Genomic DNA, 25,140 nt, shown 5'->3' with positions numbered 1-25,140 from the left:
AGTCGAGCATCGAGTGATCAGCTCGGCGCTCAAGGCAGACCTAGGAGCAGGGAGCCTCCCAGCTAGCAAAGCCGCCCTGGGAACGATGTCAAACACAGATCCTCGCTCCCGAAGCTAAGCAGCAGGTCTGCGGCTGATGGGAGGCCGAGTGCGCCTTCGGCACCCCGTTACACTGACATTGTCTAATCTATGCAGACTTGGTCCAACTTTATAGGAACACACCCTATAGACAAAGGAAATGGTAACACCCAGTAGTCAATCTATGCATACACTCATAGGAGGAATAACAGAAGAATGGCACAACACAGAGCTCTATGCAAAGATGCTACAGAATTGTTACTGAATTTCAACAGTTGTATTATTTAACTACTCCTATGAAGGGGATTTCAGGCTCTGTATGAAAAAAGCTGAGCTCCATCCCCTATAAAGGGGACATTACTGGGCATTCACCTCTCCCAACATTTATCTAATGTGGCGGCATATACAGTGGATATAAAAAGTCTACACACCCCGGTTAAAATGTCAGGTTTCCGTGATGTAAAAAAATGAGACAAAGATAAATCATTTCAGAACTTTTTCCACCTTTAATGTGACCTATAAACTGTACAACTCAATTGAAAAACAAACTGAAATCTTTTGGGTAGAGGGAAGAAAAAATATAAAAATAAAATATTATGGTTGCATAAGTGTGCACACCCTTAAACTAACACTTTGTGGAAGCACCTTTTGATTTTATTACAGCACTCAGTCTTTTTGGGTATGAGTCTATCAGCATGGCACATTTTGACTTGGCAAGATTTGCTCACTCTTCTTTGCAAAAACACTCCAAATCTGTCAGATTGCGAGGGCATCTCCTGTGCACAGCCCTCTTCAGATCACCCCACAGATTTTCAATTGGATTCAGGTCTGAGCTCTGGCTGGGCCATTCCAAAACTTTAATCTTCTTCTGGTGAAGCCATTCCTTTGTTGATTTGGATGTATGCTTTGGGTCATTGTCATGCTGAAAAATGAAGTTCCTCTTCATGTTCCGCTTTCTAGCAGAAGCCTGAAGGTTTTGTGCCAATATTGACTGGTATTTGAAACTGTTCTTTTGATGATGTGCAGTGTTGTTTTTGCGCCAAACATATCTTTTGGAATTATGGCCAAAAAGTTCAACCTTAGTTTCATCAGACCATAACACCTTTTCCAACATGCTTTTGGGAGACTTCAGATGTGTTTTTGCAAAATGTAGCCTGGCTTGGATGTTTTTCTTTGTAAGAAAAGGCTTTCGCCTTGCCACTCTACCCCACAGCCCAGAATTATGAAGAATACGGGAGATTGTTGTGACATGTACCACACAGCCAGTACTTGCCAGATATCCCTGCAACTGCTTTAATTATAGGCCTCTTGGTAGCCTCCCAGACCAGTTTTCTTCTCGTCTTTACATCAATTTTGGAGGGACATCCAGTTCTTGGTAATGTCACTGTTGTGCCATATTTTCTCCACTTGATGATGACTGTCTTGATGATCACTGTGTTCCATGGTATATCTAATGCCTTGGAAATTCTTTTGAACCCTTCTCCTGACTGATACCTTTTAACAATGAGATCCCTCTGATGCTTTGGAAGCTCTCTGTGGACCATGGCTTTTGCTGGGGGATGCGACTGAAAAAGTTTCAGGAAAGACCAACTAGAGCAGCTGAACTTTATTTGGGGTTAATCAGAGGCACTTTAAATGATGGCAGGTGTATGCTGACTCCTATTTAACATGATTTTGAATGTGATTGCTTAATTCTGAACACAGCTACATCCCCAGTTATAACTTCCCACACTTATGCCACCACATTATTTATTTTTATTTTTTTTCTTCCCTCCACCTAAAAGATTTCAGTTTGTTTTTCAATTGAGTGGTACAGTTTATAGGTCACATTAAAGGTGGAAAAAGTTCTGAAATGATTTATCTTTGTCTCATTTTTTTACAGCACAGAAACCTGACATTATAACAGGGGTGTGTAGACTTTTTATATCCACTGTACTTGTGCAGACATATTCATTCTTATGGATTTTACATTTATTTTTCCAGAATAAGAGCTATCTAAAGATCAATTGAAAAAAATTTGCCAGTCATTCTATTTCATCAATTATCCAGAAAATCATACAGTACATATTCCGACGTCAAACTACCCATAAGTGTCTTATTTTAAGTACTGCGTGGGTGCTTTGTTAGTTGAGCTGAACCACTGGGGAATGTACAGTTCAAGAAAAGAAATGACTTTCCTAGGTGCATACAATCCCCTGTGTAGCATTTTCCTGCCAGTTAATCCTGCTGCAATTATGAGCCATGTACCAATATAAATGTGTCAGATTTACAATAGTCAAGATCTTTTAGCCAGTGAGCTGGTGGAAGGAGAAAAAGTCCTGATTTCTTAAAGTACCTGAATCATTCTGTGGGTAATTACTCTATTAATACTAGATGCAATATCAGGAGCAGTTGGGTTATCTGCAAAGTAACTAGATTTTAAATGTATGTATATTGTCAGGGATGGACTGAGCTTTAAAGTGTTAGCACAGTGCCCAATGGGGACACTCCACCACTGATACTTCCCAACACAATCATTAAAGGGGTTGTCTTTAGAGATGGCCTTGCAGTTCGCCTGGCAGTCGTTTCGCGGCGAACTTTGCACGTTCGCGGTTTGCCGAACAGGCGCACATATGGCTATGTCCGCTGGCGCCATATTCTTTTTCATTGTGCAGAACTTTGACCCATGACACATCCATTAAGTGGGACAGGACAGCCAATTGAGACGTTTAAGCACATGGAAACACCTCCTACCTTATAAATAAACACGATCTGGCCGCCATTTTACATTGTCTTTTGCCAGTGTAGGGAGAGGTTGCTGTGTAGAGCAGGGACAGACTGTTAGGGACACAAATCGCTAGCTAATAGGGTAACAAAAGTCCTTTTAAGGACTGGTATAGGTGTGATATCGATAGGTGTGACTTACTGAGGGGTGTGATATACTTATAATATACTTTCAAAAATACAAAGTATATTATAGTGCATTTGTATTGTGCAGCAGTTGTGTGCGGTTCTGCTGCGATACCGCAGCTAAATAGAGGGACAAACGCTATTTGAACAACTAATTGCAACTGGTGTGATATACCTATAATATACAGTACTTTCTATCTAGTGCATTTGTATTGTGCAGCAGTTGTGTGCGGTTCTTTGCCCCCCAAAAAAACTGATTGAGGAAGGGGTGTGATATACCTATAATATACTTTCTATATAGTGCATTTATATTGTCCAGCAGTTGTGTGCAGTTCTGCTGAGATACCGCAGCTATACAGAGGGACAAACGCTATTGGAACAACTACAGTTGTGTTCAAAATTATTCAACCCCCACTGAAATTGAGTGTTTTGGCCAGTTTGACATTGATTTTGATCATTTCAGTCATCTTGTTTACAATTAAATCAAAGAGGCACATGTAAGTCAGACAAATATAACATAACATTTATAATGAAATAACCACAAATGTCTTTTCTGTGCTCACATCATTAACAGTTTTATTCAACCCCCAAGTGACATTCATTCTTAGTACTTAGTACAACATCCTTTTCCAGTTATAACAGCTTTTAAACGTGAAGCATAGCTTGACACAACTGTCTTACAGCGATCTACGGGTATCTTCGCCCATTCTTCATGGGCAAAAGCCTCCAGTTCAGTCACATTCTTAGGCTTGCGCGCTGCAACTGCTTTCTTTAAGTCCCACCAGAGGTTCTCAATCGGATTTAAGTCTGGTGACTGCGATGGCCACTTCAAAATGTTCCAGCCTTTAATCTGCAACCATGCTCTAGTGGACTTGGAGGTATGCTTGGGATCATTGTCCTGTTGAAAGGTCCAACGTCTCCCAAGCCTCAGGTTTGTGACGGACTGCATCACATTTTCATCCAATATCTCCTGGTACTGAAGAGAATTCATGGTACCTTGCACACGCTGAAGCTTCCCTGTACCTGTAGAAGCAAAACAGCCCCAAAGCATGATTGACCCCCCGCCATGCTTCACAGTAGGCAAGGTGTTCTTTTCTTCATAGGCCTTGTTCTTCCTCCTCCAAACATAGCGTTGATCCATGGGCCCAAACAGTTCTAATTTTGTTTCATCACTCCACAGAACACTATCCCAAAACTTTTGTGGTTTGTCCACATGACTTTTGGCATACTGCAGTCGACTCTTCTTATTCTTTGGAGACAGCAAGGGGGTGCGCCTGGGAGTTCTGGCATGGAGGCCTTCATTACGCAGTGTGCGCCTTATTGTCTGAGCTGAAACTTCAGTACCCACATCTGACAAATATTTTTTCAGTTCCTCAGCAGTCACACTGGGACTTTTCTCCACTTTGCGCTTCTGGTAGCCCACAGCAGTCAAAGTCAGCATCTTCTTTCTGCCATGGCCAGGTAGCGTTTCAACAGTGCCCTTTGCCTTGAATTTGCGAATGATGCTTCCTATGGTGTCTATTGGTATGTTTAACATCTTTGCAATATTCTTATAGCCATTGCCCTTCCTGTGAAGAAAAATCACCTCTTCTCTTGTCTTCCTGGACCATTCTCTTGACTTCACCATGTTTGTAAACACACCAATAAATGTCTAGAAGGAGCTGAGTATCACAGTCCTTTTAAATCTGCCTAATTGGTGCTTATTATGCTTGATTGCTGCTCCTTGACATCCACAGGTGTTTTCAATACCTGATCGAAAACACTTGAATGAACCTCTGTTCTTAAGAGTGGTAGTCTTTAAGGGGTTGAATAATTGTGTCAATGAAGAAATCACAAAAAAAAACATTTAATACTGTATTACAAAAACAATTGATGTCATTTTAATTGCATTTGGTTCTTTAAAAAGTCCTTGTAAGATTTCATTCTGAACACAATTACAAATGTACACTAAATTCCCTAAAACCCTTTACAGCATTGGGGGTTGAATAATTTTGAACACAACTGTAATTGCAACTGGTGTGATATACCAGTTGCCCCCCAAAAAACTGATTGAGGGCCGAGGCAGGGGTGTGATATACCTATAATATACTTTCTATATAGTGCATTTGAATTGTACAGCAGTAGTGTGTGGTTCTGCTGCGATACCACAGCTATACAAAGGGACAAACGCTATTGGAACAACTAATTGCAACTGGTGTGATATACCAGTTGCCCCCAAAAAAACTGATTGAGGCAGGGGTGTAATATACCTATAATATACTTTCTATATAGTGCACTTGTATTGTGCAGCAGTTGTGTGCAGTTCTGCTGCGATACCACAGCTATACAGAGGGACAAACCCTATTGGAACAACTAATTGCAACTGGTGTGATATACCTGTTGCCCCAAAAAAACTGATTAAGGGGTTTGATATACCTGCTTCCAGCAAATAATCATTAAAGAGTTCTATAAACCTGCTTCCACAGATACTGCTCTTCTATAGGGACTTTGTCACAAGGTCATTTTTAAAATGACAGGCAGAGGAAGAGGCAGGCCATTCCGCAGGGGTGGTAGGGGTCGGGCAGGTGCACCAGGCCGGAGCCTAAGTGGTAAGTTGGAGAACGTGCGTGCGATTACGTCAAAGGACGCACCAGAGTTAGTTGACTGACTCACTCAGCCTTCCGCTTCTGCACCCTCCTCATCCTCTGTATCTGCACCCTCCTCACTCTCTGCTGTGTGCACCCCCAAAGACAGCACCACCACCACCACCATAGCCCCTCAACTCGAGTAAGAGGAATTATTTTCCCATCCATTCCCAGACCTCACAGATGCGCAACCATTCTTGACATCGGATGAGGAAGAGGAGGTAGCAACAGCCGCCACCCAGCAGTCTAACGACAGTACCCAGATCAACCCAAGGACGGAGGTCCCCGCTGTTGCTGCCTACTCCGAGATCTCTAATGTCAGTGGTGGTGAAGGTGACGATGATGACGTGTCGATGGACGTCACGTGGGTGCCCACAATAGAGGAAGAGGAGGGGAGTTCAGAGGGAGAGAAGGAGCAGCAGATAGGGAGGAGAAGGAGGAGAAGCAGGCAGAACTTGCAGTGCACAGGAGACAAAAAGCAGTCTGCAAATATATATGGAGCGAGCCATCCACCATGCATGGTCACATCTTGCGCTCCCAGGACGCCGGCACATGGCTCTGCAGTGTGGGCTTTTTTAATGTGTTAGCTGCTAATAACGGTGTTGCCATCTGCAGCCTGTGCTGTCAACGCATAAGTCGCGGTAAGCCCAACACTCACCTATGGACGACCGCCTTAAGAAGGCACCTGGCCTCCCATCACTAAGCCCAATGGGAGCAACACCATCAGTACCCACAAAGTCACACTCCCGTGCTCCACGTCCTGCCTCTTCTCCTTCTCCTCTCTCCTCCCATTTTTCCTCCACTCCACTTTTCACTGTGCCATCGTCGTGTTCATCTGGTAAAGGGCAGGCTTCCGTGGCTCAAATGTTCGAACGTAAAAAGTTGATGACGCCAGATAACCCTCTTGCCCAAAGGCTGTCCGCCGGCTTGTTGGAACTGCTAGCCCGCCAACTACTGCCATATAAACTGGTGGACTTGGAGGCCTTTAGAAAATTTGTGGCCATTGGCACACCGCAATAGAAGGTCCCCGGAACGAAATATTTCTCCCAGAAGGGCATCCCAGAGCTATATGGCCATGTTCAGCGGCAAGTGAATGTATCTCTGGCACACAGTGTCGGTGCCAAGATACATCTGACCACAGACATGTAGTCTAGCAAACACAGGCATGGAAGGTACATAACTTTTATTGCCTACTGAGTGAACCCTCTGACGGCTGTCAAGCATGCAACCCGTAGGACCCATGTGGATTTGGTGTTACTGCCACGGATTGCATGCAGGCCTCCCTCTTCTTCTCCTCCTCCTACTCCATCCTTCGTCTCCGCCACGGCTGACTCCTCCTTTTCCACTGCTAACGTCTCTTCCGCTGCACACACCCCCCCCCCCAGCTCCCACCAAGAGCCACACCGGTCCTGCACTCCTTTCAGCTCTGTGGTCACAGGCCAATCAGTGGCTAACCCCGCTCAATTTGACAGTTGGTAAAGTGGTGTGCGACAACGGTGCCAATCTGCTGAGCACGCTGAAACAGGGCAATATAACACACAAGCCATGTATGGCACACGTCCTGAACTTAGTCGTGCACCGATTCTTTGCCAAATACCCGGGGTCCAGGACGTCTTGCGGCAGGCCAGGAAAATCTCTGGGTATTTTAGAAGATCTTACACGGCCATGGCTCACCTTGCTGACATTCAGCGGCGACACCACTTGCCCGTCAGACGTCTGATTTGTGAAAGCCCGATGCGCTGGAACTCCACCTTGTATATGCTTGATAGGCTTCTCCAGCAGAAACGTGCCATTAACGACTACCTGTACGAACTCTGCGGCAGGACAGATTCTGGGGAGCTTATTTTTTTTCCACCGCGCTAGTGGCTGCCCATGCGCGACGCATGCAGACTTCTGCGGCCATTTGATGAGATCACCAAACTGGTCAGTCGCAGCCAGGACGCCATTGATGACATCATACCTTACGCCTTCTTTCTGGAGCGTGCATTGCGTTGTGTCATTGATCAAGCCATCGAGGAGCAGGAAGATGAGGAAGTCGCAATGCTGAATGAATTCCCAGGGGGCTACTCCATCTGAGAGAGGTCAGCAGAGTCTGAAGAGGAGTCAGAGGAGGATGGTGCCTGGGGAGCGCAGGAGGAGGAGGAGGAGAAGGAGCAAGAAGAGCAGGCTTCAAACTTTTCAGGGATCCCTGGTGTTTGTCCGTGGATGGGGGGAGGAGACAGAGGATGACAGTCTCCTGGGCGATGAGCAGGAGCCAGGCCACTCCAGCGTTTCCAATTTAGTGCAAATGGGGGCCTTCATGCTCCAGTGTTTGAAGAGGGACCCCCGTATAAAAAGCATAAAGGGAAAGGACCAGTACTGGGTGGCAACATACTTAGACCCCCGGTAGAAACACAAAATAGTGGACATGTTACCAGCATCACAGAGGGCAGACAGAATGCAGCATTTCCATACCTTGCTTCGAGAGATGCTGCATTCTGTTGTTGTGGGCGCTGGCAGAGGAATTTCCACCCACAGAGAAACAGTTGTAGGTACCATGCAAGAAGAGGGCGGTTTGAAGATGTGTTGGTCACTTTGGATATGAGATCTAGTGTTGAGCTCAAATACTCGAATGGCGAATATTAATCGCGAATATCGCAACTTCGTAAATTCGCGAATATTACGAATATAGTGCTATATATTCGTTATATCGAATATTCGTCATTTTTTAACATCTGAAAACATGATTCCTCCCTGCTTCTTTCTTGTGGGTCAATAAGTCATTGGCCCACAAGCAACTTAAGCAAGGAGGAATCATGTTTTCATATGGAAAATAAAATGACCAATATTCTAAAAAATGAATATATAGCAATATAGTGAATATATTCGTTATTTAGAATTTTCGCATAAATTTTTCCTATCTGTACAGTTGTTCGCATACTCCTCCCCGACAAGCGTCCCTGTCACCATGGGAACGCCTGTGGGTTAGAAAATACCATTGAATCTGAGTTTTCCCTGAGATTGTGAAAACTCAGATCCGATTGTATATTCTAACCCACAGGCGTTCCCATGGTGACGGGGACGCTTGTCGGGGAGCAGTATACCAAAGTGGAATAACAGTACACATTGGAAAAAAAATGATGAATATTCTAAATAACAAATATATTCGCTATATTGCTATAACTTTTAGAATATTGCTTATAGTCTTTTAGAATATTACGAATATTTAAAAAAACGAAGTTATAGCAATATAGTGAATATTCGTAAAATACACATATAGACTGTAATTTAGCTAATATAGTGCTATAGTATTTTTTTTTAATAGTGTAAATTTTTTCCAAAACTGAAGTTCAGAAGAGGCAAAAAAAATTAGACAAAAAAAAAAATTATAGCACTATATTAGCTAAAGTACAGTGTATATGTGTATTTTACGAATATTCTCTATATTGCTATAACTTCGTTTTATAGAATATTATGAATATTCTAAAAAACAAAGTTATAGCAATATAGAGAATATTCGTAAAATACACATATTAGCCTAGCCATAGCCATAGGAAAGTTGCCTTATACAGTTAAAAGAAAATTCGCAATACGCGAATAATTAAATCACATATTATTCGCGATAAATAGAATAATGCCGAATATTCGATTTTGACGAATATAAGCCGAATATTCAATCGAATTTCTGTGAAATCGAATATGGCACCTCCCGCTCATCACTAATGAGATCATTCTTGCAGCCAACTCATCGACAGCCGCCCTCCGGATCCAGCCTCAGCGAACGCCTAGACCGGCAGGTGTCCGACTACATCAGGTAATGGCCGATGTAGACACTCTGAGAAGCAAGGAACCCCTTGACTACTGGGTGCGCAGGCTTGACCTGTGGCCAGACCTGGCACAATTTGCCATGGAACTCTTGGCTTGCCCCACGTCGAGTGTCCTGTCCGAAAGGACGTTCAGCGCAGCAGGGGGGATCGTGACCGATAAGCGCACTGCCTAGCTCACAACAGTCTGGTCTACCTCCCATTTCAAAAAATGAATGAGGCATGGATCTCAGAGGAATTCACCACCTGTGACAACCACGTTTAATAGAATTTCACCTATTACCATTGGAGGTTTTTTCAAGAGGGGGATTTCGTTAGACATGTTTTTAATCCAATTTTATATTTTTACTTCTTTTAAACATATGTATTTGGCATGTATTTGTACTGGCCTGCAATAAAATTTATATCCAGTGACCGTCTAATATACCTCCAGCCACATAATCACTTGATGTTTTCTGTCCGGTGAATGCCTAATGTTTAGGGGCTGTACTCCACTGGCCTGCAGTAAAATTGATATCCAATGACCGCCTAATGTACCTCCAGCCACATACTTACTTGATCTTTTCTGTACGGTGAATGCAAAAAATTTTTGGCCTGTAATGTAACTGGCCAACAGTAACATTTTTATACGGTGACCGCCTAATATACCTCCAGCCACATAATGATTTGATCTTTTCTGTACGATGAATGCATAATCTTTGGGGCCTTTAATCTAACTGTATTTCTAGTAAGTATTTGGTGGCTGTTTTGATGTTTTTCAGGTTCGCCTGCCATTAAAGTGAATGTGAACACTTGATCGCGTTCGGGAATCGTCCCGGCCGATGTTCGTCCATCACTAGTTGTCTTATTTCAGACTATGGGGGCACATTTCTAGGATATGCCCCCATTGTCTTATAGGTGCGGGTCCCTCACCTATATCGGGAACAGAGCCCCAGCAAAGTTGTGGCTGGAGCACTCCAGTCCGGCCACCAACGAGCACTCTCCCCATAGAAGTGAATGGGAGTGCACCGTGCATGACTGGTCACCGCTCTCATTGACTTCTATGGGCCCGACGGAAATAGCTGAGCCAGCGCTCTGCTATTTTTGGTGGCCCCATAGAAAATGAATAGAGGGTGGCTGCACATGTGCTGTGCGCCCTCCACCACTTTCAGGTCTCTGTTCTCGATATAGTTGCGGGTCCCAGAGGTGGGACCCGCACCTATCAGACAATGGGGGCATATGCTAGTGATATGCCCCCATTGTCTGATCTGAGACAACACCTTTAATACAGTAATATTCCAATTATCTGCCATTTCATGGCCAACACTTTTCATAATCCAGTACAGAATTGATTGATAATTCCAAATCTTACAAAGCCTAACACTGAAACTATAGAAGAGATAATGAAGTAGCAGAGCAAAAATTGTCATGTATTTTTTTCAGCTCTATTATATGTGAATTATGCAAAATTCACATAAGAGGACATTAAAACAGAAAACTGCCTTCACAAGTGTCACAAGGTTTGGCACATGCCCCACTTGCACAAAAATGTTAATACTTCTATGGCATTTTGCACCTTGCTTGCCACTTTTCAAAGGTGGGAAGTGGGCGATACGGGGCTGGACATAGCTGGCTGGGCATATTTCTTATAATCTATACCAGAAAACTGGCATAGATTATACCTGCTCCCTTGCTGGTGTAGATTTCAGTTTTGGTGCACAGATCTGCACAGGTGTGAGAAATTATTAAGAGATGCACACCTCTTAATAACTGTGGAGCATCTGACACCAGCGGCGGATGGATTAAGACCGGCGTGTCTCCCATAGCTATAAAGGGGTTGTCCAACCATAAAACCATATCATCTATCCACATGATTGGTGATAGATGTCTGCTCGGTGGAGGACCTCTGACCACGAAGGTCACACATGCGCATTGCTGCTTCATTCAGGTCTATGGGAATACCGAAGAGAAACCATTCTCTAGGAGAGTCTCAGAGAGATGAATAGAGTGGCGCAAGCATGTGTGAGCATTGCTCCATTCACACAGAGGGCGTAGGAATCAGCACTTTTTTTTACTAGTAGTATATTTGTAGAAGTGATTGGAAACTTTCATATACATTTTTGATAAATTTTTAAAGCAAATAACCTGGACATATCCCCACTTTCATCCCCCCGGCCCCCCTGATATGAGGCTCTCCTTTGCCCTGCACTGAATCGCTCAGGGCAAAGGCTTTTTATGGAGATCCGGTGATGTCACTGGCACTGAAGGGCGAGCCTTAGTGCTGCCCTAGCCTGTAAAAGGACTAGGGCAGCGCTAAAGCCCGCCCATCAGTGCCGGTGACTTTACCGGCAACATTACTAGGCAGAAGCCTCAGCCTAGCAGTGAGAAAATATAAACAAACAAGCCATTGCCCTGCGCGATACAGCGCAGGACAAGGGTGAGCATCGGAGCATGAAATTGTACATTTTTGTGGGAAATAACAATATGTTGGGTTTTGTCAATAAATAAAGTTTTTTGTTTCATACATGCATTTAATTATTGCTTGTTATGCTGCTGTTTTAATTTTTGTACACTCGGCAGTGGGGGCTCCATCTTATTTTGCTATGAGTTATAGTTAAGCCCCTGGTTGTGGGCAATTTAAGTGTGGTATTTAATACTAATTAATATCAAAGGGGTTGTCTCATCACAACAGACTCTTTCCATATGCCCATTAACAAGCAGTGGCTTTCACTATGGCAGGCCCAGTCCATTATCCATGTATTTACAAGGACAGCCATTCATCTGAATGGCCACATGTAATACCATATTCCTCCTGTAGTGACTGCTGCAGAAGGAATGAGCAGCCAACTCGCATCTAGGAGATGGTTTGTAATGAGACAACCTATTTCACAAAAACATATCACATGAAAATGACGCGTAAAACGTGTTTCTTAATAACTGGTCATCTTTGGTTTTCATATTTTTTTTTAAACATGTTTGACGGCAAATTAAGTAACTTTGTGCTGGTCATTTTTAGGGCACTATAACAGAAAGAGACATAAATAAAAGACGAAGAAGTTCGTATAAAATCTCAGTAGATATGACGGGCGATCTAACCCCTAGACAAAGGGCTCAAAGCATTGCTACTGTTTTGACAACTGCAATGGAAGGTAAGATGTTTTCTCCTTCTTCAGGCGACATACTGTATACAACATATTTGGGGCTTTGTGTATAAAATCACATGAATTGTTGTCCATAAAACCCAATTAGATCAAGGTTTTTATAGGTTGGCCATTGCTATTTTTCTCCAACATTCTTAAAATGGTTGTCAAGCTTATTGAACTCATTTTCATATTGATATTGGGAATCTCTGTTTTGGAAAATCCCAACTTGTTCACCACATTGTGTCTCCTCTTGAAAGCCTTAGCAATCAGCTGTTATTTGTGGGGGAACCTGGCAGTGTGTTGAATTTCCCCTGCAGCGCCACCACTGGAGAAATGAAACATTAAACAATGTCCATTCAAGTTAATGTGTTGTCTATGGAAGGTAGGGCAGAAGAGGTTCTCCAAAGTTAGAGGCGCTCTCTAAATCCACTGTCCCTTCTGGCCACAAGATGAGACTCTTGAACAAGATAAATGAAAATGGGTTTCTAAACTGGACAAACCCTTTACTAGAGAGAGGGGTCATTGGTTCTGGATGGTTTGCTCTTGGTTAGAGTGGAGAGTGATTATAAATAGCGTCACTTGCCCTGGAGGACCTGTCCTGTCCTGCTTTATAGAGGATGACCATAGATTTGAATGGGCAATGTGCAATGCTTCATTTTTCCAGAGGTGGCACTGGAGAGAAACTGAACACTTCCTGCTAAGTTTCCCCGCAGATTACAGTTGATCTATGGCGGATGAATAGAATAAATACTTTGTGATCTTCTTATTTTTAGGGCACCTTTCTACCATGTAGGAATAATCAAAAGAAGAGAACCTATTTCCAAATGCTCTCCTAGGGCATATAGGGTAGTCCCCCCCACTCAGAATCCCCTTTATTAGCCAGAGCAGCTCCCACTTGAAATATGGACCACATAATGCTATATTTAATAACTGATCCTTCCAAATTTTGAACTACACGATTTGGAACACTCAACAATTAAAAAAAAATATGACTATAATTATTCTATACTTAATTAAGTTTTTATCTACTGTATATTGTGAACATATATTTCTTAGACTATTTAGGGGTAAATATGATTTTTCTATGATTACCTAAAATACTTTACATAAAGACTTTGGTTGGTTTCTGAGGGCAATACTTCTATTTTTGTGTAGTTTTGTAACTACATTTTTGTGTCGTTAAGTAACTACACTTTTATAAAACTTTCTTTAATAATGGTCTAAATAGCCTAAAATTATTTTTCTAATATACTTTACTTTTCCATACAAATAGGCAACCAAAGTCTTGGCGCTAAAGTGCTTTAGAATCAGCCTTCTAGTACAGCACTGACATCAGCAGTGAACTGGAGTATGCATTCCGTTGGGGAAGCAGCAATCATTGCACAGGCTGGCGCATGCATCGCTGCTCCTGCTTGTACCCCCCTCAGCTTGGCTAAATTCTAGCACAGCACATTGGTACCCTGTACCTATGCGCCATGACAGGATTGAGCTGAGCAGAGAGTGCTCCTGCCTGTGTCCAGTTGAAAGCTCCACATAGCACATCAATAAAGGTTTATAAAAGTTAATCTACGCGTTAAACATGAAACATGACATTTCATGATAATTATGAGATTTTTTTTAGCTGTCTTACCTTATCTACCCATTGAATTCATTGGGACAGACAGATATAACATTACATAAGGCTTCAATAGAAATTCGGAGATGCTCAGAATCTGTCCTCCACTACACTCAGAAGTATCTCTAATTAAGTGGGTCCTTCAGACTGCCAAAGTGTTTCTACTGGGACCTATCTGGCTCTGTGAAGCTATTTCTATGAAAACTTGACTTTGTGCCTAGTATGTGAAGCCAACACTGACTTCCTCTTTTAAAGGGGTTATCCAATGCCAAGAAATATGTTCAGTGGTTTGTAAATAAAGAAACATTAGCATACTAATATACTTTTCAAAACTTCATGAATGGCCTGATTTCACAGTCTGGTGGTCCTGGAGGTTTGGAGCTTCTCCTGTAAGTTCTGATGCTCCAACTCAGCCTTAGTAGGGTTGATTATCTTGTGGGGGTCTTTTGGCAGACCCCCTTTTTCCTTGTATCCTGACCTGCAGATGGAATCATACTTACTGGCTCCCCGCTATTGAGTCCCAGCATCTTTACTCCCCCACCGCCATGCAGTGGTCAGGTTCCCTCCTGACAACATTCGGTTTGATTCTGCTGCAGCCAATGACTGGCCGCAGCGACGACCTGGGTCGTCCCTGATGTGACCAGTCATTGGCTGAAGCAGCGTCAAACCAAATGTTGAGAGCAGGGGACCCGAGCACTGCAGTAGAGCTGGGACCCAATAGTGAGGAGCAGGTAACTATGTTTTGCAGGTCCTGGGGGCTCCCTGATACCTGATTGGAACATCATAGCTCACAGGAGAAGCTTCCAACTTGTGGGAACATGTGATTGGAAGTGAAATTGGGCCATCCATGGAGTTTTGAACATTTCAGTACATTAGTAAGTTTCTTTATTTTACATTTACAAACCATGGAACATGTCTTTCTGACTTTAGATAGCCTCTTTAATGACCTTTAGCAATAGCAAAAAAAACATCCCATATCTAAGACTCACTGTTATCTCAATATCTGGGACATGTGATGAATGGGAAGAAAGCTAACTAAAAGCCAGTGCCTAAATGCTAGCACCATAGATGTCTAGATTTTAAACATAAACCATTGTACTTCTCTACCTGCAAGTGCATTTATGGTCAATCGCCGGTTGCACCTTCAATCGAAAAATTATTTCAGATCTTTTTTATGCACTATGCATGTGTTAAACTGAGCATTTATTGCATATCCTGTAAAGTATGCCTTTAAATTTCTTTACTATGAGCCAAATTCAAAAATAATAAGTGAAGTTAACATGTTACAATGGGACTAGCTAAGACTTCTTTCATACAGTCGGCCGAGCAATTCCACAGACTGTTCCTGCAGGGAACGGCCTGCTGTAGGTCTCCAAATCTGGCCTAGCCGGATAGTGTGACATGCCCATCGGACCCCATAGACTATAATGGGATCTTGTGGAAAACCGTCTGTTCTCTGGGATTTATGCCAGGATTTGGCTAGACAAATATCGCTGTGTGCTGCAGTTTTTATCTGGCCGAATCCCGGCATAAATGGGGAATGGGAATCCACGCTGGTTCCCTTTTTTAGTCAATGGGCCTCAGTGGTGATCAGCAGTATCCGGCTAGGCTAGACCCAGAGAACTCCAGCAGCCTGCCAGAACAACCTGCCTGATGGTTCTGCTGCCTGTGTGAAACTAGCCTAAGACATTGATAAAACTTAGCACATGAACTAAATAACTTAATAATACTGCTTGTTTCATTTATACTTCATTTATAAGTGTTATCTGCTTTATGTTCAGAACTTAAAGATTCAAGACAGAAGAGGTGTTCTCCTCGCTGGTATAAATTTGCTAAATTATTTTTAATCTGGGACTGCAGCGATCTGTGGCTGAGGTTTAAAGACATCGTGAAGCTCATTGTGATGGACCCATTTTCAGACCTTGCTATCACAATCTGCATTGTTCTGAATACTGTTTTCATGGCCATGGAACATGCCAACATGGATAATAATTTCAGGAAGGTTCTTTCTGATGGGAATCTGGTGGGTTCAATGATTTTGCTTGGTGCTAAAATATATAACATAGTGTTAAATAACAGTGAATAAAGCACAAATTGCTCATGTATCATACGCCATTACTGTAACATTATTATTACATTCTTTTTCTCTTTTTGTCTTAGTAGTTTGTGCAGTTTATATGGCTACAGGCAGGGAGCGTTAAGAAACATGGTTTAAGAATGTAATGGTCAGACTAACCATTTGGCATTTGAGCAGTGCCAAGAGACGCATGGTCAAAAAGGTTCTCTCACAGTGTTGGACTTGGGGGGGCCTGAGGCCTACTGTTAAAAATTCAATCTCGGGGCCCACTGTAAAGCAACATGCGAACATTAGCTTACCACACAGCGGCAGCTAGATGCTACAAGATGATGGATTACAAGGGTCCCTGCAGTGACTTCAAGACAAGAGGTCCCTGGGGAAAGAGGATTCTGGCTGGTGACCTCTATCTCAAAGTCATCTCAGCCACCTGATGCATCTATAATAATATACAGAGACCTCTGTAAAATAATCTACCCAGTTTTTTACACAAGCATAGACTGGTTTCGATGCTGTACGCTGCCTATCTATATGTAGTACAGTAAGTCTACTGTGTTATGTGCCACCTGTGCAGCTGGTGGGGAACTAGGGGCCAACTTTGCTCAGGGGCCCACCAGGGTATTCACCTGTTCCCTGTGGACCAGTCCAAGCCCGTTCTCTCATCACCATCTGGTATTGCTGCTAGTGATAGAACATGGATATAAATTTCCAGATTCTGGGCCCCAAGTTCACATGACAGGATGACTACTTTATGATAATCATCTATACAGTTACAGATAGGACTATAAATGGATTCAGTCAGGCTGCCTAATAGCATCAGGGCTCTTAGTGTGGGCCTTGAAAACATGTCCCTCAACATAAAACCACCCAATATTTGGTACTGCTTTAACAATTTTGCCTCATTTCTGCTTCCCGACAAATTGACCAAGGGTAATAGGTGCCCATATCGGCTTATCTACTATTACTAAGTTACCTATAGAAAGCAAGCTGAATATTTATTTTAAGGCAGAATGGAGGCATAAATGTCACTTGGCTACTTTTTATATAAATTCTTGAACATAAACAGAATTGGGTGTTGATATGTCACAATTTTATATATTTTTTTGCATGCTTGTGGTTCGTTGTCTAAGCTACAGAAATGCACAAATCCCAGTAATTCACTACTGAAAACAATTCTTCTGTTCCCAGGTTTTCACCTCCATTTTTACATCCGAAATGGTATTGAAACTGATTGCATTGCATCCATACTATTACTTCCAGAAGGGCTGGAATATATTTGATGCATTTATTGTGGGACTTAGCTTAGCAGAACTTGGAATCGAAACAGGAGGAAGTTTCAGTATTCTTCGATCCTTTAGACTGGTAATTTAGTGTTGTTGTGGATGTATGTAGTATATTTATTTACCTTCTAGAAATTAATGAGAAACTTAAACAGAGGATAAACTTACCAAAACTGGTTGTCAATCTGTAGGAGTTTCTGCATGTTCTTAAAGCAATGGGCTTTTACATATTATGCAGAGAACATTGTGGTTCAGGGATATGGGGTCAGTGAGGTAGGACGTGACATTATTTGTCTCCTGTTTCAGATGCATCAGTGGGGGGAGGCTCCTGCTGAAGCCAGTGGGCTCAGAGCAACAACTAGAATCTTGTATGAAAGGAGAAGTGGCTTCTGGGACATATATAGAAAATGTCAACATATTTTAACAGTTTTGAATACACCTTGAGTCAAAATAAGATTAAAGTTGAGGAGGAGATTAAGGAGGGAGTTGGTGCTTTTTGGATATATTCTATGTTTTGTAGTCCTTTAAGGCTTAGCTATACAAATACTGGTAATAAACATTATATGGGTTCCTTAAAAAAATGACATTCCATTATTATTTTTAAATCTACACTGAAAAATGTTTTAACACGTTATGAGGGTTCTCTACAGTTTCTGTGTTTTGACCATTCACATAAGATTATCAAACGCTCTTCTTAAATTTTTTTTTTAAAACTGGGAATCCATGGTCAGGGGGTTGGGTATGGTGCCAAAGTCAAAAACAAACACCTTTTCAAGAGCTCTCCGGGTCCATTTCTGGTCCACTCTGGATCCGCATGTAACGTAGGCCACACATCAAACTTCTGGTCCAGAGGTGACCAGAAGTGGAGGAATGGAGCTCATCATTTTTTACTTGACTGCTAATCATTTCTGTTGTCCTGCCCCTCTACAGGAATAGCACAAGTACCATATCTGTCAGATAATTCACAGAAACAGTGCCTGCCAGACTCTGTTGACCAAACAATATAGAGCAGCACATTTCAAATGTTGGTTCTCAAGTAGCTCATGCTCCCTTGTCATAGTCATCTCAGGCTTTAGCTGTGGCATAGTAGAGAACAGGAGGGGAACTTTAGAATAGCCCATTTAAGTAATTGAAATTTTGGATGCAAGCAGAGCTGGCTGAAAGTTGCATTATCAGATTTTGTTAGAGTTAGACTTTAAAGTAAATCTTCACCTTTTTCATCATGTCATTAGCATATCCAACATTCTGCTCTGGTTAATTTCCTAATATAACTTCATAGCAGTAAAAGCTTTATTTTTCAGATAGTCCTTCAAATCATAAGTTTGAAAGATAACATACTGGATGCCACCACTAGAGGGAGCATGGGAGCTTATTGTGTACTAGTTGAATACACTGTATAAAATCCTAGAGGAACCTACACAGCGCCCTCTAGTGGAATCTGCAGGCAGCCAGAATGATATATTTTAAATGTACAGTACAACCTTTCAGGGTATTTTGAGCTCTGTATGAGATAAACAAAGCTCTATCTGCTATAAAGATATATTAATAAATGTCATGCAAGGGTGGAGTTTCATTGTAATGTGATTTCTGGTTGTTTGGAGGAGCACTGCATCATTTCACCTGTAGAATAATACAAATAGTACCTTGGACTAAAATAAAAACAGAGAATTATAGGGAAACTGTAGTTTTTCAATTTAGACCCATATACAAAAACACAACAGAAAGATATCTGATTGGAGTTTGCTGCCTTATCCAATGATTATATCAAGTGCTCATATTAGTAAATTTCAAAAGAGGCCATAAAATGTTAAAATGTTTTATTATTCTCAATATTCTAGCTTCGTGTCTTCAAGTTGGCAAAATCATGGCCTACCCTAAACATGCTGATCAAGATCATCGGGAACTCTATTGGAGCTTTGGGAAACCTGACCTTGGTGTTGGCCATCATAGTGTTTATCTTTGCTGTGGTTGGCATGCAGCTGTTTGGCAAAAGCTACAAGGACTGTGTCTGTAAAATCTCTGACGACTGTGAACTTCCTCGCTGGCACATGAATGACTTCTTCCACTCTTTCTTGATTGTCTTCCGAGTGCTATGTGGAGAATGGATCGAGACCATGTGGGACTGTATGGAGGTGGCAGGACAATCTATGTGCATCTTGGTGTTCATGTTGGTGATGGTGATTGGGAATCTTGTGGTATATGCTTTATTTTATACTAGTTATTTATTGCACCTATTCATTTTCTCCATGAGCATCACTTATAGATATACAAAATACACTTTAGTTCAGGTCTGATCCTTATATTTACATTCATACTGATTTTGTACAGAGCATGCTCTACACATTCAATTTCTAGGAGGTAGACTACACTTTTCAACATTGAAATTGCAACACCAAATAAAAAGAAAAAGTTGTGGAATTATGGAAATTACATGCTAAATATACATATTAATAGTATGCAAATGACAAAAAATGGAAACAAAATATTAAAAACATATCAATTAATTCAATATTGAATATGAGCACCATGTGCAGAAATACATGCACTTGCACACCTTGGCATGCTATCAATGAGGTTAATAATGGTTGTGTGAGGAATGTTCTGCCTCACTGGATGCACTCGGGCACGCAAGTCATCAAGATCCACTGCTGGCAGCTCTCTTTCAGTTGCAACCAATGACATCCCAGATGTGCTCGATAGGAGATAAGTCAATAGATGCTTCCAGCCACAGTAACACATTTAGGCAAAGCAGGCTGCTCATAGTAGTATGAGCAACATGAAGTGTGGTGTTGTCCTGCTAAAAAACGGTTCTTGGGGACACTTTAAGGAAATTGCCACTAGTTCCATGACCAAACCAATGTGATGCCAATCTGGCAGTGTACCTGAAATGAAGACTAGTGAGGTCTGAGTACCATACATTATGCCACCCCACACCATAATACCAGGAGTAAGGCCAGTATGACATTCCCTTATGAAGGCCTCTTCATGGCGTCACCCACAATGTTTCCAGACATATCCCTGGCTATCATTGCAACCAAAACAGGGAGGGACTCATCCCTGAAGAGGATATACCTCCATTCTTATTAGAGATTGTCAGCCCACTTGGCTACTGTGCTCAGAAACATCAGAGGTTTAAAGCTACGTATATATAAATCTGCTGAGTTCCTCCTGATTTATAACATGCTGCCTGAAAATTTCACTACATTTAATGGTAACAAGCTCCCTCTAAAGTGACCATGCATTTACAAGTTGACTATTCGTTGGAAATGTATAGTCATCATCTGCTGATGGTGTGTATATACAAGAGATCACACTTATGCTGTATTTAAAAATGTTTTTGTAGAGTAAGGATCCCCTTTATTTGCTTTCTAACGTTTTGTGGGTTTAACACCTAATTTTCTACTTTTTTCTTTTTAATTATAGGTGCTAAACTTGTTCTTGGCCTTGCTTTTAAGCTCTTTTAGCTCTGAAAATCTTTGTGCAAATGAGAAAGACATTGAGCTCAATCACCTACAGATTGCATTTGACAGAATCCGGAGAGCCTTGGTTTTTTCAAAAAAATGTTTGCAAGAATTTTTCCAAAAATTGTTTCTGAGAACTAAAGATGACGATGACACAAAACAAACTGGAGAACAGACAATTAAGTATGATAATGGAATTTACACCAACATAATAGTGGAGAACATAAAAAAACGAGATCCTGCTATAGTTGTAGATGCAACAAGTGGTACCAACAGTGTTATTGAAAGGATAGTTTGGGTGACTGATAGCAACAAACAGTGCCTCATCGATCCAGTGCCTATTGCTGTTGGAGAGTCAGACTTGGAGAAACAAAATTCTGAAGACTCCGGGAGTGACTCCGACACCGATGAAGATAAGAGGGTATGCTAAGTGACAAAAATAAAAACCTGTTCTAAATATTATCAGTATATGTTTATATTTTCTGACCATTTAAGAAAAATATTTTGCCAGTGTATTAATGGTTAAGACTTGATTATATATGCGTAATACATAAGCACATATACAGTATACATTGTAACAAGTACACTGATAAACATAAGCTATATTCCATTCAGTTATATATATACAATATTTACATGTCGATTCAAATTTAATACTTTTTAGCCCACAATAATGACATAAAAATGTGTCTTTCTTCACGTTTTTTCTTGGCTTAACACATCCCAAGATGTATGGTGTGAAATCAAAAGTTGGTTTTGCTTTTTTACTTTTTGCTGCAATACTTTGCCTGACTTGTCTATGTGTGTCCACCCAGTGGATGTGATTGTAGCCAACCAGGGGTGGTGTTGTTGATTGGCGTAGCCACCCAGTGGTTGTGATGAGGATTGAAGTAATTGAACAGTGGTTGTGGTGTGCATTAGAGTAGCCAACCAGTGGTAGTGATGTTGTTTGAAGTCATCACCCAGTGGTTGTGATGGGGTTTGGAGTAGCCACCCAGTGGTTGTGATGTGATTTAGAGTCGTCTCCTAGTGGTTGTGATGTGGTTTGGGGTAGCTAGGGTTGTTATGTGGATTGGAGTAGCCACCCAGTGGTTGTGATGTGAAATGGAGTGACCACTCAGTGGCTTTGATGTGGATTGGAGAAGCCACCCACTGGTTCTGATGTTAATTAGAGTAGCCACCCATATCAACATGCTTATTCGTCGCATATAATGCCCTCGCATATATGCCCTTCACATATAATGTTTTACAGGGTCAGCTCAGCTGCAGGCCCTCGCATATAATATTTTAGAGGGTCAGCTCACCAGCAGGCCTTCACCTACAATCTTTTACAGGATCACCTCATCTGCAGGCCCTCGCATATAATTTTTTAGATGGTCAGCTCACCAGCAGGCCTTCACCTACAATCTTTTACAGGGTCAGCTCACCTGCATGGCCTGCACCTAAAATCTTTTACAGGGTCAGCTCACCTGCAGACCCTTGCATATCAATTTTTAGAGGGTCCGCTCACCAGCAGGCCTTCATCTACAATCTTTTACAGGGTGAGCTCACCTACAGGCCCTCGCATATAATTTTTTAATGGGTCAGCTCACCAGCAGGCCATCAATCATAATTTTTCAAGGGTGTATGATGCCCTCCTTTATGTGTAATAAAGGGTATATTGGAGTACCGGTTCTTTGTCATTTTTGGCAGCCCTTTCACTTAGTGCATAGGCTTTATGAGTGTAGGAGTCCCACTACCTGATTAATTGTACCACAATGTGAATGAGGCCCTCCTTTATGTGATATACAGGTTGTATTGGAGTGCCTCTTCCTTCAAGTAAATATACAGGAAATAATATTTCCTAACAATTTTTCCTCCGTCTAAAATCGATTTTATCTTCGGGTTGTTGCATATTATTGTCAGTCTGTAAAAGGGGAGTACTACTCGGACAACATCGTTCCCAGCAGCAACCTGGGAGTCCAAGATGCATCCAGACATCCACTTCATGCTGTTCCCGAACCATTTCAGTGGTTTTTCCATAAATTTAGGAACTTTTCGCATGAATCATATACCCTCCCCTCTTCAGAGCAGGGGGTGCCTGGTTTCTCCCATTGACTTCCATTGTGCTCGGTAGAGCACCCCGAGGTGTTCGGCCCGAGCCCCCGAGCTCTATGGTGCTCGATCAACACTAGTTAGAGTAGCATCCCAATGGTTGTGATGTGGTTTGGAGTAGCCACCCAGTAATTACAATGTGTTTTGGAGCAGCCACCCAGTGGTTGCAATGTGGTTTTGAGTAGTCACAATGTGGTTGTGATGTGGTTTGGATTAGCCAACTAGAGGTTGTGATGTGGCTTGAGGATGTCACACAGTAGTTTTGATATGGATTAGAGCCTGTGAAGGATTTTATAGCATGATGTGTCAGTATTGAATTTGTATTTTAATACTTAAAACTCTGAACTGGAAAGGAGCCTAAAAAGTTAAACTTAGTTTCATAAGTTAAAGATTCCAGTTAGAGCAATTTATTCCCTGTCCACTGGGGGGTCTGGGGGGTGTGGGGGGGGCGGTTGTGGGGTCTAACAACTGGGACCCCCTCTGATCACATGGGGGCCACATGTTCCACATTTTAACAGAGTGATGGTTGAGCATGCTTATGGAAGTGCCGGAAGTAGCCAAGCGCTTAACTCAGCTATCTCCATCAGTCCCATAGAGATGAATGGAGGGGCAGATCTCATGCTCGACTTGTTACTCTATTCATATGGGGATATTGGACCTATGTTCTCATGATCAATTGGGCTACCAACAGTCAGAGTCCTATAGATCTAACAGTCATCCCTTATGCAGTAGTTATAACGGGAGGGTTATGGCAATAATGATGATAATGAGGAGACTGTTGACTAGCACAAACTGGAAAGTGACGGGAGGTGTTATTTAGTTCATATTGCTCAATGGTCAGTGTGAAAATGTAATATATAAAGAGTACCTGTCACCTGTCCTGACATGTCCATAAACAAAGAGTTCTGTGCAGAGGCTGCAGCAGTTGCAGAGAGAGCAGAGCCTCTAGGTGTAATGGCAACGCCCCCGTTGCTCCTAGAGGCTCATTTGCATAAATTAAAACATAATTTTTCTCAGCAATGCAGGCACATATGAACATGGGACCAACACAAATACCTTCAACTACCAAGCGCACATGGAACAGGTCAGCCAGTTTCATAAAAACAAATCTGCTGACAGATGCCCTTTAAGCCGATCTCCCTTGTTTATTCTTGTATAGGCCACCACTGATGAATTTATAATTTTTTCACTTCATTTGTGAAGTATCATACAAACACTATAATACACAAAAACATTGCACACTGGCAAAATAATCAGATAGCACTGACAATTAGCATTCTTTTTTTTTCTCGTAAATGCATGAAAATTGGTCATAGAAAGTATGAAGTGTATCATTTCATCAGTATTCTCATTTGAATTTACACAGCCATGAATTTCTTAATGTGTCATAGTTTGACTTTTTTACTTCCCACAGAGGTAACCTCCAAGTTGAAGGAGTCAAGAATTCAGCTCTGGTGTTTATTTTAACAAGACAGAGCAACGTGTCCAGTCAAGTAATATATATGGTTATGTTACTGACGACTATCGGTCTGCATGCTGCTCAGCTATGAGCCTTACCATCCATTGCAACTCAACAAAGAATATGCACAGCTATTCCAAGTGCTGAACTGTTTAACGTCACCATAGCATGGTCATGCAGGACTGGCCAACCTACCCTGTTTTGTGAAACAATGAAATGCTCTGAGAAATAGCAAAACAGGTTAGGCTGTTACCACTCTCCATGGTGCTGAAATCAATCGAGCAGCATGTTGCTTTAAAAAATCATGTTTTCCATCAACGACCAAGTTGATGTTGCTGTCTACGGGCTGCATGTAGTAAGTGGTCCTTGATGCCACTTTACTTCAACAATGTGCATGCCATCCTCCTTGGGTGGAGGGGTGGGGAGGGAAATGAAATACAGTTACTGAATTAACTGCAAGAAGTGCAAAGTGAAAATGCAAAGGGAACATGCCTCATTTTTCCAACTTGATTGTCTAAAAAAAAAGTCAAAAATGTTGCCGAAAATTAAATAATAAAAATTGAATCCAAAGCGGATTTATAAAATTCTACTTTACTTCTAGCCTTAGGAAAAATAATGAATGAACCCTTCTTGCATTTCAT

General features: G+C 41.8%; 1 protein-coding gene across 1 annotated transcript in view; it reads left to right on the top strand.

The window, feature by feature from the left end:
* The window catches only part of LOC121008820 (sodium channel protein type 2 subunit alpha-like), a 185,172-nt gene that overhangs the window by 98,750 nt on the left and 61,282 nt on the right, over positions 1 to 25,140 (top strand). The window contains exons 13-17 of the mRNA XM_040441516.1: positions 12,390 to 12,522; positions 15,913 to 16,154; positions 17,394 to 17,567; positions 19,324 to 19,680; positions 20,909 to 21,367. Coding sequence (XP_040297450.1) covers positions 12,390 to 12,522; positions 15,913 to 16,154; positions 17,394 to 17,567; positions 19,324 to 19,680; positions 20,909 to 21,367 — 1,365 coding nt within the window. The remainder of the gene's footprint in view (positions 1 to 12,389; positions 12,523 to 15,912; positions 16,155 to 17,393; positions 17,568 to 19,323; positions 19,681 to 20,908; positions 21,368 to 25,140) is intronic.

This window comes from Bufo bufo, chromosome 7 (assembly GCF_905171765.1).
Source record: "Bufo bufo chromosome 7, aBufBuf1.1, whole genome shotgun sequence".
NCBI lineage: Eukaryota > Metazoa > Chordata > Amphibia > Anura > Bufonidae > Bufo > Bufo bufo.
Note: the sequence above shows the minus strand (reverse complement) of the source record. Positions and strands in the feature narration are given on the sequence as shown.